Consider the following 15,894-nt stretch of genomic DNA (forward strand, 5'->3'; position numbering starts at 1 on the left):
ATCCCTATATCTAAACTTGTCTTCTGAAGTGGTATGTGCTTCTCTGAGGATTTTCTGGTCACTTGAGAGTAAAGAATTTTCCTTTAATTTAACGTGATCAAAAGCACACACCCGTGACTTCCATCTTTGATTTTTATTGACGTGTAAATGAGTGACAGACACACTGCTTTAACATGCTTGTATGCTGGTGAACTTACTTAATGGAGCAATGGGAAGAAACTGTATGTTCACAAGACTGCATTTGATGCATACTTTAGACATTAAAAATGTTATATAGATCAGTGTTGTCTAACTTTTTAGACTAAATGTAGTTGATCACAAAGTAAATGTATTTGCTTGTTAGTGTGTGAAACCATGTTTACTATTTATGGAGTGTTTGCTTGAATGTGTAAACTAAAAGTACAATTAAAAGGGAAACATTGACCTTGTTTTGTTTTTTTAATATACTACATGTATGGAAATATCAATTAATGTAAACCTCCACACCTCGCAGAGTTTTAATAATAAAAAAATAATAACAATAATAATAATAAAATTATTCATCATGCACGAATCAACCAATGACAGGAGGCGTTCAGGATGGCAATACAGGTCACGTGACCCCCTCTCCTCCAGACTGCATGCAGTTTGGTATTAAAATGTTTTCGGTACCACCATCCATTCTGTTGTTATACATTGGAGATGATAGTTACATATTGAGCTGTTTTGACGAGTCATAACATAACATTGGTAACCGGAACTGACGGCACTCAAGGTGAACAACATTTGTAGCTGTTATTTTTGAGGTTGTATCCCCCCAAAAAGGAGCAGAGTTTACTGCAGGCAGGAGAAGCTAGCTAACGTTTAGTCAGGTCGGACGGACGGACGGCGGCGAGGCCCCAACCGGACGGGAACACGGGGGAAAACCATGGCCAACATCGCAGTTCAGAGGATAAAACGGGAATTCAAGGAGGTGCTCAAAAGTGAAGAGGTTTGTTTGTCATGTTTGCCACTTCGCGTTACTGCTTTTCTGTTTTTCTTTTGACTATGAGGCTGAATGTGAGTGACGCGTCGCTGGCTCAGCTGTCAGTTTGCTAATCGCCGAGCTGCTGCTAGCTTTAGCTAACTGGCAGTGCATCCGGCTTCACAAATAGATATTAATGTGCCTCCGTGGCGAGGTTAGAGCCCAGAAAGTCACTGGTGAGAGAAGCATTACTTGAGTTAAATGAGTCTTAAGTTGATATTGCTAACGTAACCGGCTGGGCTTACCATGCCTTCTGTGGTAACTAAGCTAGCTTAGTTAGCTATCAAAGATAGTTTGGTGTCGGTTTACTCTCATGTGTGCTCCACATAGACTCGTCTCAACTCACGTTAGAGAGCCATCATGTGTAGATCCATAAGACGTGTGCAACAAGTTGAGGTCAACTTTGGCTAATGCTGCGGGGGGTGGGTGTCAACTTATGCTGCATAGGCAGGTTTGAGTTTGACAGCAAGCGAGATTAACACTTTGCGGTCTGCCTGTCTGCTAAAGTTAACATGCTTCTTTGCCTTTTTTTCATCCTTTCAGACGAGCAAAAACCAGATAAAAGTGGATCTGGTGGATGAGAACTTCACAGAACTTAAAGGGGAGATAGCAGGGCCACCTGACACACCGTATGAAGGTGAGGGGCTCCTGGAGACTCTCTGCTGTCTGCTAACCTCAATGCATGGTTGCACAATTTCGTTATGTGATATTAGGTGCACAAGGCCTCACCAACTAACTATTTCAAGAGGGTTTCAACCCTCATTAATGCAAATTAAATTATTTTGCATCTAAACAATAACATACTGCCTGACTCTGTTGATGGATGCTTTAAATATTTGTTATCATTCTTGAATAATTGTGATTCCGCTTCATTTCTTTCCAGGGGGTAGATATCAACTAGAAATTAAAATTCCAGAGACATATCCTTTCAATCCACCCAAGGTATGCATTCATTAGTATTATTTGTTACAGATAACAAGTCCTACTGGACACTGGTGTTAGAAATTCTGTGTTTCTGTGTTAATCCACAGTTAATTATTTTCTTTGTCTCTTTTTCTTTCTATCGCTCAGGTGCGGTTTATCACAAAGATCTGGCATCCCAACATCAGCTCAGTCACAGGTGCAATATGTCTGGACATTCTCAAAGACCAGTGGTGAGTGAATGTGTGCCAGCATTCCCAGCATTCTTTATCCTTCATACATCCATCATGAAATACTTCTCCTGTTGTGTAAGACCCTTTTTCCCCTACCGAAGCCTTTGGTAGTCCTACGTTTTCGACCTGATGCCCAGCCCTGTTAACTCTTAGAAAACAATACAATCCTCTCACTAATAGTTTTAACTCTTACAACACAGCAAATGACTCCAGTATGTGTTGTTTTGTACTCCTACTTATTATAGAGTCCATAAGTCCATAAGGAAAGTCAACCCTCATATTTGATCTGCACTAAACATTGACCTCTACGTCCTTTCAGGGCAGCAGCTATGACACTGAGGACGGTCCTCCTGTCATTACAAGCTTTATTGGCAGCTGCAGAACCAGATGACCCACAGGACGCAGTGGTAGCCAATCAGGTGGGTGTGCATGTATATTTATTGTGAGTTTTTGTTGACCAATTTACTGTGAATATGTATTTCTAATGGGTGGAGCTGAGCAACATTTTAGTATTTTATTATCACTAGATGGCTTATAGGCTTTTTATTGTTCTAGTACAGTGGTGTGACTCATTTTCTTCTCATCTAAAAGCCTTTGATTACAGCTAGCTGGTAACATTTTCTCAACCAGGGTTACTCAACCTATTACGACAGCGTGATTGTGTTTTAAGATACAATGATGCTCATGACCTGTTGTGTCAGCGATCTGTCATGTCAAATCAGTTACAGTATGTTTGGGAAACTTTATTAGAAATATTATGATGATGACACAGTATGATCTATGTGGAGTTAAATGATTTCTTGCATCAGTCTTTTTAAAAATCTGAAAGATAATGAAGATTCATGTTACAAAGGGAGTTAATTGCTTGCTCATCCGAAATCAAATCTGAAATAATACATTTCCAACCTTAGCTGTGAATATGAATATGGTTGTGTCTCTGGGACACCTAAGCTCTTTTAAAATATAGAGTTAGCCATTGAATCTATTGTCTTTTGCTATTTAAATATCATTTGAGAAGTGGGGCAGGTACTGCTGATTGATTATTGATGGTTATGGTTATAATATTGGTCCTGAATGCACCTCTGTCACTAATGAATTGTTGCATCGAGATGGATTTCTTGTTGAGATATTAATGTCAGATCCACCTGTGCAGGATCCTGGACTGTTACCTTAAATGCCCTTTTACATATAGACGCATTATGCTTTATTTTGTCCTGTATGCAAGTTAATCGTTACAGTTTAAGCAATAGTTAGTGCAATGTCAGTAATGTGAAAGTGTTGTGAAATATCATGTGTAGGCAGCAAGCTTTCCTGCTTGTTTTTTTGAGATTATCCTACTGAACACATTATAACGCCTACAACCAATCACTAATCCTGTGTAAAAGTGAGTAACAATGATGTACCCACATCACAATGAAATTCACACAGTGTGAAAAAAGGTTAGATAAGATTTTGCATAACTTTGTAGATACTCAGTGATCATGTTTTCAAACAGCTCGAGTGTTGAACAGCTGGTCAGAGATATAACATCGGTCAGACATCAAATAGTGAGTAGAAACCTGAGGCTATGGAGGTGGATTGGAAGGTGTTACACCCAAAAATGTTTCATAGCTGCCCTAGAAAAAAAACTCATGAACATTTGACATTAACAGTATCTGGTTATTGTAATTGTTGTACTGCTTAATGACCTTCTGAGATAAGGCATGTTCAGTTCAAAACTTGATACAAAGCTACAATTTGTTTGTTTCATTTACATACTAATTTAAATGCTAATAGTTGATGCTGGTGGAAAATCTACAACTGCATTACATTTTTAAAATGCCCACACAGCATGGACACAGAGAACTGGGCAGAAATGACTGCCTGGCAGACTGCAGATGTACCAGTTCCTCTGGCTCTGACCGTCTCTGCAGCCTCAAAATCTTGCAGATCATTATTTTATTGACAATCTGTTGTGGAGCCTCATATACAAAATAGTATAGATGGGTTGTAAGTGCACTACTCTTCTGCTCATAGTTGCTTGTGTTCTAGAGGATCTGCTGATCATTTTTGCCATGAATGTTAGTTAATGCATTAACAAATACTGTGCTTATATGTTCGATCCTCTATGTGTTTTTGTTTTATAGTTTTACAATTTTGAATCACAGTGGATGTAATTCATATTTTCATACACTGATCAACATGAAACGCCAGTAAAAACAAATCTCTAAAACTTGATTTAAACTAAATAACAACATGAAATGTTTGAGTTGTTGACGGTGGTATGCTGAACCTCTTTTACACAAACTTTCATATTTGTTCATCTCACAGTACAAGCAGAACCCAGAGATGTTCAAACAGACAGCGAGGCTCTGGTCTCATGTCTATGCAGGCGCTCCCGTCTCCAGTCCGGAGTACACACGCAAAATAGACAAACTGTGTGCCATGGGCTTTGAAAAAGTAAGTATCTTTCAATTTTTTTCCGCCCCTGCTGTGCATTACACTGCTGAATTCAGCTTCAGAATAAAACTTGTTTTTTTTTTCGTTTCCTCTACAGAATGCAGTAATAGTGGCGTTGTCGTCAAAATCCTGGGACGTGGAGACGGCGACAGAGCTACTGCTCAGTAACTGAATCTTGACACTCTTCATCTTCCTCTTGAGCCCTATCTCCCCTCCTCACACATACACACCCTCCTCAAAATTCCTGCTGTCTCAAGGCGTCTCTTCCCCTATCGCACCCTCTGTTTCACAGTGGACTCCTCACCTCCACACTCCCCCTTCTTCCACCCCCGCCCCCCCCCGTCGTCTCCCTTTTGTGTGGCATCTTATTCCCCCCCGTCCCTCCTCCCATTATCACCTCTGCTGTACCACACTCCAATCAGTCGCTCCGTGAGCTCCTATCACTGGTTTCTTTAAGATCATTCAACATTCCACTCAGTGCTACAATCAGAAGTCCAGCCACATCACACCACCCTCTTTTGAAGCAAAATGCCAGACTTAAGACCCCGCCCATGCCCGCTAGTCTCCCAGCTTTCTCTGGCTGTGTCCAAGAAGCGGCTGTCAGCGGCTTATCCTTGCCTATGCAGTGCATTTACTTTCATTTGTGGAAACCTTTGTAGGAGAGTGTTAAGCCATTCAAGGAGACTCTTTTGGACCTGGTCATGATTTTTACACACTTCGAGGCCTGTTTCCCACACAGGGAGTAAGCCGAGTCCTACACTAACCACATCTTTAAATTCGTATCACTATTGAAATTTTCTTCCGCTGCGTCCAAAATAATTACCTTCTCTCATTCACTAATCCTTCCATAATAAACTGTCTGTATAATGACTTGAACTTGAAATTTCAGACCTCTATGAATCGTTATCTTGTGCCATCGCTGGAATAATTTGAGGCGTTATAAGGTACATACGTTTTGTAAAAGTAAAGTAAACACCACCAGGCAGCAAACAGAGTTATTCAGACACAGGAAAGGAAAAGGCTTATTCCCTGTTCTTGAGACAGCGTTCACACAGAAGTCATACTCACATTCATGTCACAGTTTTCCCCCCTTCGCCTGTCTGACGAACCCAAAGCTCCCGCAGCAAACCCCAATTCCCACCACCACCACCCCCTCCACACACCTGTTATTGACACAGCTTACTTCGCCTGTCACTTTCACCACATTTTAAAAAAGATTTTTATTTGGTTTTTGGCCTCCTACAGGAATACATTTGGATTCTTGTTTTTAAACTGAGAGAAAACAAAACAAAAAAAAAAAAACATGTTCAGCAGTAACACAACCTCTCACAAGTCTGGAAGGAAACAGTACAAAACAAGTGAAAACTATTGCATTATCTAAACAACGCCAACAGATAAATATGTCAAATGATTCATCTGTAAATAAAGATATTAAAGTCTGTGTAAATTAATCCATATTCTGTCCCTTTTGTGTATTGCCTCTCAGAGACGTGTCTTCGCTGTGCCGCATGATATTTATTGACTGGAATAATTTTCCTGCAAGGAAGAAATCTTATAGGATTATAACTCAGTCACAATATTAATACATTGAGGAAGTGTTTCTGTATGCTGTTGTGTAGCATCCAACACTTCTTTATTAGTTTGTTCGGCTGTGCATGCATTTGAATAAAAACTAGGGTGAGGCTCTAAATTTACACGACCAACAGAAATTTAACCTACAGGGAATAACATTGCCAGTGAAAATAGAGCAAGCAAGCCAATTTAGATGAAGAATGTGGATGCAGAACTGGAGAATGGATTATGCATATTAGAATTTGCCTACAGTGGTACTTTGGACTTGTACAGTAGTGTTGCAGTGCTGTTGCGTTAGATGCCTGGTTGAACAAGCACTTTTTTTGGGTATATTTAGAGCCTGAACAAAGAAATGATGCAGGCGTGTATCTTGATGTACAGATCACCTTGTGTTAAGTGAGGCAAACTGATTCGAGCATGATAACAGATGGCCTGATTGGTAGCATGTTGTGCCACGGTGAACCTCTCCAAGAAACACTGGCAACAATCTGAATGCTGCGTTTCAACCTACATAGTTGTACCAAACAGGAAAAAAAGCACATCCAATCAACAGCAAGTATGTAGTGTATGTCCAGCATCTGTGACAATAGTATAGTGGATTTGTCTGCACAGCTGCACACTAAAACAGCCTTGTCTTTTGGGAATCCTAAAAGACAAAACTTAATTTTGTATTCCTCCACTTTTACTATATTTACAATCTGGAACTCAAAGCATCCCAGAGCAGTGGAGGACTGTACTACACAAGGCTGGATACAAGATTGAAAGAAATACTGAGCTTCCTGCCTCCCTCAATGGCAGTTAGATAATGAATCTCTTTGCTATTATAATTCAAACAAACAAAACCTTCAAAGTGTTGAAGGTTGCACGGGACTGACTTCACCATGGCATATCTCCTTAACTTCTTTGTTCCAGTCGTGTTGGACTGAGTAGAAAATAAAGACGACTCCCACAGTATTACTATTGGGAATCACAGTGTCTGACTCGCAACAGTAAGGTTGTAGTACCAGCATCTTTATCTTTTATTGGGCATAATTGTAAGATTCCTGTGGGGATAGCTTATCTAAATACACTTTCATCATTGCTTCCTCAGCACTCCTCTCTCACTGCAACTTGCTTTTGTTATTTTTTCAAACGGCTCTTTCATGAATCATAAAGGACCCCTGCCATGTGATGTTTAAATGCTGAAAAAACATTTATTAAGATAGAGCATATGTCTGAAATTGGAGGCATAATGACTTTGTTATGAGAGATCTATGACTTTTTTTTTACAAACGACTAACATTTACAATTGCAGCACAGCTGGAGGGCCTATAAATACTCACTGAAATAATGATTATTTATTGATAATGAATTGTTTATAACCACAGATGGCTTAATTTATATACAGAGGGGAAACTAGTTTGGGCACAAATTCAGTTAAACAAGTCAGACAGGTGGACAACATATGAAGAACATAATGCCACAACAACATCAGCGACAATAAAACACCAAAAAAAGACATTCCTAGAGAACATCAGTGTAGCTCAGGAGTCAGACTAGCCACTAAATTAAGGAATATTATATTGATACAATTAATCACTTCATGAATAAAAAGCCCATCATAAAGACCAATGAATTCTACAAAATGTCATAACAGAAACAATGAGGGAGTCACAACTATCCAGATCCAAAGTGGTTACAAATTTCTGATCAATACTCTGAAATCACCCAGGTATCTGCAAATATATTGATTTTGTGTTTAATAATAATATATTTTTTTAATTATAGTGCTCTTCCAGTTCATATCTGGTGCCCCATATTGTTTCTTTATTTTAATTCCTGCTCTGACTGGCCTTTACTTTCTGTGGTGCATCAATATCTTGAACACAAAAGATAATTCACATTCAAATAAATAGTTTCTCTATTAAATTGGCCACTTGATGGATTGGTTTAGATAATAATATTATTAAACTCCCGTCTTTTTCTCCTGCATACCTCCCTGGTATTGGCAGTAATTTGTGGGCAGACGACAGCAGCTCACCTGGCTGCAGGCGTTTGAATGGCAGGTGAATAACCCAGTGTGTGGTGAGGCAATGATTCGTGGGCATCCTGTTTCTCTCGGTCCCGCTGCTGCTATATGATAGCCGGAGTTTTATTCCGTGTCTCAGTCAGCAGACATGCTGCCTCCCCTGCCAAGCAGTAAGAGCTGTCCTGACCGCGACGACGACCACATGAAACGGTGTCCTGCTGTCTGCAGCTGAGTTCAACCGGGGTCGATTGGGCATCATGTAGGGCCCTCAGGGGATGAAACCCGGTACCGTAAGACTGATGCTTGCAGTTACTTTTTTAATTTCATCTTGGAGGTACTCAGAAATGTTCAAGATGATCCAAATAATCTGTCTGGCGATGCTGCTTCCCAACGGTAAGTTAGACGCTCCTGTTTGAGGAAAATGAAACGTCTGTGCTGTCAGCTGAAAAGATTGGACTGTTTTAACTTTGTACACTATTTTCTTTTGGTTAAAGAAGAAAGATGCTAGGTTTATCAATGTTTAATGCATTACTGTGTGCGTAATTACGCAGTGCGCCTTGCAATTAAAGGTCAGTTACACGTTAAATTTTGCATGCGGCTTTCAAATCATTTAACTAGGCAAGCTGTAAGTAGAGAATATGCTTTAGGGAAAGTGAAGACTTTTTTTTAGATATATATTTTGATATACAAACCCATATTAAACAAAGTTTCCACTCACTTCTTGGGCTTTCTCATATCTCCAATGGGTTTGGAAATGGCCCATACAATATTTCCTGATAATAAAAATATTCAGTTACCGTATAGCATTTATGGCCTAAAAAGAATTTTCTGAATGCCATGATTTCCTATGGATTTCAGAAAATAATAATAAACGATCATCACAACATCAAAAGAAAATCTCATGAAGTTTCTCCTTAGTTATGAGCTTAATTGAAAGTCACGATTAGAACAATGTGAAGTAAAACACAGTTTAAACCATGTGACTTCAGGCTCAGAGGTGATTGTTCTGGAAAACAGAATAATCTCAGAATTGTTGGTACATCAAACTACATCGAAGAGCCCAACAGTTGTTCTGTCTAAAACTTGAAAACGGCAGATGACCTCATCTTTCTTTCTCTCCGCAGTGGTTCACTCGGCTCAGGGTCATAATGCTCAGAAGCTGCTGAATGATTTGATGGAGAATTATTCCAGCGCACTGCGGCCTGTGGAAGACACAGACAGGGCGCTTAATGTCACTTTACAGATCACCCTCTCTCAGATCAAAGATATGGTGAGTACTACAGATCCTCAAATCTGTTTATATTTACAGTATATAATGGTAAGATGTTTATTATAGAAATAAACCATATTTTCTTCAGAACAGACAGTAGGGATGTCCATAAGAAAAAAAACTTAGTTGAGTGAAAGTCATAGCACTTTTTTACAAATTGACTATTTAGTTTAAATGAAGAATTTATAATTTATAAATTTTATAAAAATTCATCATGCACAAAAATTTTGTAAAATCAAGTACATCAAGACCAAGGGATATTAATGAATATTGTTTTGATGCCTTATATGTGACTATTTTCCAGTAATGACTAAGTGCCTCATTCCCCATTAAAGCACCATAAACTGCAGTCCTGCTGACAGTAATCCTGCCTTGTTGTAAACTCTTGTACTTTGTTCAAACAGAACCTGGATTTTGGCAAATACACAGCACTGTAGATCATAACCAACACTCCAGAACTAAAACATAAAAGAGATGAGATGTTATGTTGAATTTTGGTTAAATTTGTCCTGGGTTTTCATCACTGCAGCAAACAGTAATCATTAAAGGATATTTGTAGGTGCTGAGGTGTATGAATGACAGGTAGATCTTTTAATGTACTGGACGGGCCTACTGTTACTCAGCTAGATCAGGTTCCCGTTCAGGTTCAGTGCTGTGTCAGAGCATAGCACTTGTATTGTGCACATGTGTTTGGGTTTGTGTGTGTTTGCAGAGAGAAAACAGCTGTCATACTGAATGAAATGTCTCTGTGGGATACCAGGTTGTCTGCTCATGTCAGTCTGTCATGTTTAGAAAGGAAAGCGTGAGAGCCAGACAACAAATAAGTGTGTGCGTCGGAGTGTCCTGTTACCCAAAGCGGTTATGCTTACTTCAGTTCAGTGCTTCAGTGAAGCTCTGGCAGCGATACCAAAACCGCCCCCACCCACCCTCATCAGCGAGCCACCCTGCTCATCCACCTGATATTGACAGACAGGTCTGGATTTCAGTGGTTGTGATCATCTGAGGTCTATCTGCCCACGTAATGCTCATAATTAATGAGTATCGCTCTATAAGCTGCTGTTTGCGTGTATCCATTGTGAGCAGGCATGTGTGCGTTTGTGTAAATGCATCTATAAATGTGTATGTGTGTGTGTGAAGGACGAGAGGAACCAGGTGCTGATCGCCTACCTGTGGATTAGGCAGACATGGCATGATGCTTACCTGAAGTGGAATAAAGAGGACTACGATGGACTGGAGGTAATCCACATCCCCAGCAGCCTAGTGTGGAGGCCCGACCTTGTCCTCTATAACAAGTACGCCCGTACGTCACACACACGCACGCACACAAACAAACACTATAATTTCCTGATCTTCCTTGTCATGTGAGAACACTGGATTTTTTTGGATTTGGGTAAACCCCCATTTTGGCATCTGATGAGAAAAATGTTAAAATTCTCCTCAAACCCATGTATTGTAGTAGGTTAAGAACACTGTGTTACTACAGTGTAAGCTGAGATTTATTCCAGAAAGAAGCAGGATTACACACACATACACACATGTTAATGTGTGTGGGAGTTAACCTCTTCCACAGCCTTAACGATATTACTAGAGGGAGCTTCACTAATAATATCATTAGTTGTCAGATATAAATTATATTTTCATGATAAAAATCTGCTTAATTTATGTAACACTTTACAACTGCAAAGTTAGAAATTTCTTTAGTCAACAAAATGCAATTTGCATATGTAGTAAAATGTAAATTTATACACACACCTAAAAAAAAGTCTTGATTATGGCCACTGTAATACAGAGTTCATACAGTGTTAAATATACACTATGTTATATAGGTTTGTAATTTAGTATGGCATTTGTTTTGTTTATCACGTCATGAAACACGTAATATATATGTATGATATTGAGACAAATCTGTATTAAAGTGGCCATAATCATGTAACATACAATAAACAGACACTGTATGTGGATACAGTATACACTGAGTTATTAGTTTTTTAAGGATACCCATACAATGTAACACAATCCAGTACAACAGCCCTGTAAAAATATCATAGCTGTATAAAACAGTCTTTGAGGCTGTAGTCTGACTATTATAAAGTTCATAAAAGTAATGGCTCATTGCAGGACTGCTGTATTAGCTTGTATTTGATTGTTCAGGTATGTCTAATAAACTAGTACCTCAGTGTCAAAAGCATACAATATACAAGCAACACAAACAAGCAACTGAGTTTTGGATTTGAGTTTACAACCTACTGGTTCTCTGTTCACTTCTGTACCAGCAGAAGATGCTGTATAGCAGCTCACCACCATTTAAACAAATGGCTCATGTGACGAGAGCTTTCGTCAGTGTGACTCTACTTTCTCCTCTCCTCCAGGGCTGATGATGACTTCTCAGGGCCGATGGACACCAACGTGAAACTGCGCTACAATGGAGAGATTACCTGGGACGCTCCTGCCATCACCAAGAGCTCTTGCGTGGTGGACGTCTCTTACTTCCCCTTTGACAGCCAGGAATGTAACCTGACTTTTGGTTCCTGGACCTACAATGGAAACCAGGTACGGAGAAACACATGCACATGTGCGAGGGTAAACCAACTCAATTCAGTTTATCCAACCGTGAGGATGATCTGTGTCACCTAAATGTATCAGGCCAGTTAAATTAGTTCCATGACACATGACTCTGGTCTGGGTTGTGATACTATACCGTCTGTGTTAAATTAGGGGGGTAACTGAGACTAGTCAGCTTAAAAAGCAGATAGGACACACACACCATCGCCATCAAACTCATGGTATAGAGCTGCCCTCTCTGTGGTCACGCATGGTTTTATGTTGTTGCTGTTAAATTTGGTTTAAAGTCATTAGACAAAATGAAAAGTCTGCACACTGTGACTAACACTGAAAATGATATTTAATAATTATGGGCATTTTTGGCCGAGTCTTTTCTCAGCATGCTAATTATTAGATTTAACAGTTGATAACAGTTAGGGTTAAATCATCTGTGTGTTAAATATTTTCTGCATAAGACAGTGTGCCGTTGTAAAGTTCGTAATACCCGTGCATGGCATTTAATAGAAAAGAAGAGAGTCAATTGTGAAACTTTACAGTCATGATAAAAGTCATTGCCGTCAGCACTTATCAAAATAGGCTACTGCTGACAAATTCCACTCGACGCACTAAATATGGCTGAGTTAAACAGTTTTTGTCCTGGTTGTGTGCTTCCTCTACACCTACTCATCCCTGTCCCTAATTTCAGGTAGACATCATTATGGGCATGGACAGCGGTGACCTGTCAGACTTTGTGGAAAACGTAGAGTGGGAATGCCACGGGATGCCGGCCACCAAGAACGTCATCATGTACGGCTGTTGCTCTGACCCGTATCCAGACATCACCTACACTGTGCTGCTGCAGCGCCGCTCCCGCTTCTACATCTTCAACCTCCTCCTACCCTGCTTCCTCATCTCCTTCTTGGCTCCTCTCGGATTCTACCTGCCCGCAGACTCCGGGGAGAAGGTTTCACTGGGAGTGACGGTTCTTCTGGCTCTCACTGTGTTCCAGCTAATGGTGGCCGAAAGCATGCCCCCCTCAGAGAGTGTGCCGCTTATAGGTAAGAGTAGGTGTGTTTAGGGTGGTGTTAAATCCAGTATTTATGGAACTTTTATGTGATTGTAGCATTTCTAAAATAATTATAGTGACATGCAATGCTGTCAGTGTGTCTTAAAGTCTTTAAACTACCAGTTCTGAGTGTGAAGGGCTAAACCATCACTCTGGTTCAAAGTTAACAAAAAACCTGTTAACGTTAACGTGTTAAGAATCTTTCCTTTCTGTCTTTTCTGTTACACAGGGAAGTACTATATTGCCACTATGACCATGGTCACAGCCTCCACAGCTCTCACCATCTTCATCATGAACATCCATTTCTGTGGTGCAGAGGCCAAACCAGTTCCTCACTGGGCAAAAGTCCTTATCATTGACTACATGTCCAAGATTTTCTTTGTGTATGAGGTGGGTGAGAACTGTGCCACTGCCTCCTCTACCTCTTCCTCGTCTTCTCACTCCTCCCACGATGACATCCGTCACAAGCACCTCAACTCCCACATTCAGGCGAATGGTAAGCCGGGGAGCCGAAGTAGCCGAAACGAGCGGCAGGGCCACAAGCACCCTAGGCCCCAGACCCCCAAACCGCAACATCATCCCAGAGTGAAAGCCCAGCACCACATCACCAGGGAGGAGAGGAGCCACCTCTCAAGCTTTGCACCTGGGAGGTACGAAGGCTCTAATGGGAAAATTCCTACAGGTGACTGCTGTAAAGAAGACCAGAAAGTCCCATGCTGCCCTGAAGACCAAAAGCTTCCCTGCTGCCCTGAAGACAAAAAGCCTCCAACCCAAAGCCCCACCGTAACCTTTGGCCCCTGTGTGTTCTGTAGCCACGGCAGCAGCATCCCTGGTGTGGACACCAAGCTGGTCCGCAATGTTGAATACATTGCAAACTGTTTCCGAGAGCAGAGGGCCACATGCGCCAAGGGGGCAGAATGGAAGAAGATTGCTAAAGTCATGGACAGATTCTTTATGTGGATCTTCTTCATCATGGTTTTCCTCATGAGCATCCTCATCATTGGCAAAGCACCATGAACAAGAAGAGATTTTTTTACATTTGACTTAGTAAACTATTTTTGGTCAAAGAAAAAAAAGTTGTATGTTCAGTGTTTTTGGACATGTAAATACAAAACATGCTGTATTCTTTAACATTAACTAAACATTAAAACAGTTTCTTTATAATTTAGTGTTCTGTTGCTCACCACTCTGCATACATTTTGGCTACTTTGCCTCCTATATAATCCTTAGCATCTCCACTGATAGCGTGTTGTAAATATACAGTTTATTGCCCTATCCCCATCAGCCTTGATATACAGCCTTGATGCACACCATCTGACCATTGAATACATGTGAGGAGATCTGCTGTCGAGTTAAAATATGACCAGTGGAGACTGCACATGTCTTATTCACTACTGTGAAATCAGATGCCCGGGGCTGAGCGAGAAAGAGAGAGAGAGACACCGTCAGTGCGCACTCAGGATCTGCAGAATCATTTTTCTGTTCAAAATCATCCAGTGTAGTTAATAGTTAATGAGCGAGCTTTGTTTGTAGCGAAGCCAGGGCAGCGAGGATGTAAGGTAATATGGAGCATCAATTATGCAACACAACGAACACACTCTGACGCCCCTATTCCTCCAAAAGCCCCATACTTTGAACTTGGGAAAGTCATGAGTTTGTGCGTTTATGTGTGCAGGTAGAGAGGAGAGAAATAAGGAACAAAAAAAGGGTGAAAAAAGAATAAACTTCTAACACTGCTGGAAAATAACAAGTTACATTAATTCATGTACAGTTTTGAGGTATCTTACTTAAGTATTAACATTTTTGTGCAACTTTAAACTTCTACTTCACTACATTAGAAGGAACTATTGTACTTTTTTACAAAACATATTGTGAGTTAATAAGACATGAAGATTTAGAGCCATAGATCAAGGTACGCAACTGTATATAAAGTAGATAAAAACTGCCACCAGGACAGATTACAACATTAAAGTACTGCTTATGTTAATGTGCAACACTTCCATGACCATTCATCATAATGAGTATTTTTATTTTTGATACTTTGTGCTACCTTCCATAGATTTTCTTTTTTTTTTTACATCTATTTTTGAATGGATTGACTTCTTGCAACTTTCATTTGATTAAGGGATCTAAATACCACTTCCACCCCTTGCTTAGTGCTGATACACATCGTGAGTGTATTTTCCTTCTTATTCCTCTTTCAAATTGACCCACTAGGTAGGGAATACAATATATAGACCTATAAAAGACCTGAAAGCACTCTCAATACCAAACAGTATCTCCCTCCATTTATTATTTTTACCATAATACCTTAATCTTACAGTAGAGGGCGTTCCTTTCCCACATACCATCCTGATGGCGGCTGCCCCAAGGCTCTCTGTTTGAAGCTGCATGTGGCAACACAGAAGTGCACAAGAAATACGCCACATAATTATTCCCTCTGTCGTTTCATCATCTACAGTGATCCACTCACAAAATGTCACTACTGAGAGGAGATAAAAAGATTCATAGGCAATTTGTTAGTCCTCCAGGTCACTGTATGGCAAGAGACCATTTGTCCTACTCACTGCAATTCCACAATTAAATCTGGAGGCTATTAATGAAAGTGAGTTAGTCAGTGAGATATGTTGGGGTAGCAGGCAGCACACTTACTGATTGTTCTTTCTGCAGTGTGGACTTCGTTTAGCAGAACTCTGACAGAAATGGGCAGAGGAGTCATGGTTTTTTTATCCTCCCCTCCAAAGTGTTTGTCATGCTGAGGCACAATGTGTTTGATATAAGAGAGAATATCTTACATTTTCTGTCTGAGGGAAGCCGGCTGCATTGTGTTGTATTGATGCT

The 15,894-nt window shown here is 40.3% G+C and overlaps 2 protein-coding genes across 5 annotated transcripts; both read left to right on the plus strand.

The window, feature by feature from the left end:
- The first annotated feature begins 605 nt into the window (after positions 1 to 605).
- Positions 606 to 6,047, plus strand: ube2ka (ubiquitin-conjugating enzyme E2Ka (UBC1 homolog, yeast)). Its single transcript, XM_042418753.1, has 7 exons — positions 606 to 970; positions 1,547 to 1,640; positions 1,887 to 1,945; positions 2,075 to 2,157; positions 2,477 to 2,576; positions 4,468 to 4,596; positions 4,694 to 6,047. Exons 1-7 carry the CDS (start codon positions 908 to 910, stop codon positions 4,766 to 4,768), a joined length of 603 nt encoding a protein of 200 aa, XP_042274687.1. The 5' UTR covers positions 606 to 907; the 3' UTR covers positions 4,769 to 6,047.
- Positions 6,048 to 6,142: 95 nt separating this feature from the next.
- Positions 6,143 to 14,221, plus strand: LOC121901784 (neuronal acetylcholine receptor subunit alpha-9-II). 4 transcript variants are annotated; one of them, XM_042418749.1, is made up of 6 exons: positions 6,143 to 8,569; positions 9,301 to 9,446; positions 10,584 to 10,738; positions 11,816 to 11,996; positions 12,694 to 13,045; positions 13,283 to 14,221. In XM_042418749.1, exons 1-6 carry the CDS (start codon positions 8,452 to 8,454, stop codon positions 14,068 to 14,070), a joined length of 1,740 nt encoding a protein of 579 aa, XP_042274683.1. In that variant the 5' UTR covers positions 6,143 to 8,451; the 3' UTR covers positions 14,071 to 14,221. The 4 variants fall into 4 exon arrangements, with proteins under 4 accessions (XP_042274683.1, XP_042274684.1, XP_042274685.1 ...); XM_042418750.1 differs by lacking the exons at positions 6,143 to 8,569; positions 9,301 to 9,446 and adding an exon at positions 9,646 to 10,419; XM_042418751.1 differs by lacking the exons at positions 6,143 to 8,569; positions 9,301 to 9,446 and adding an exon at positions 10,334 to 10,464 and having other exon boundaries at positions 10,584 to 10,682.
- Positions 14,222 to 15,894: the final 1,673 nt, after the last annotated feature.

Source organism: Thunnus maccoyii, chromosome 8 (assembly GCF_910596095.1).
Source record: "Thunnus maccoyii chromosome 8, fThuMac1.1, whole genome shotgun sequence".
Classification (NCBI taxonomy): domain Eukaryota; kingdom Metazoa; phylum Chordata; class Actinopteri; order Scombriformes; family Scombridae; genus Thunnus; species Thunnus maccoyii.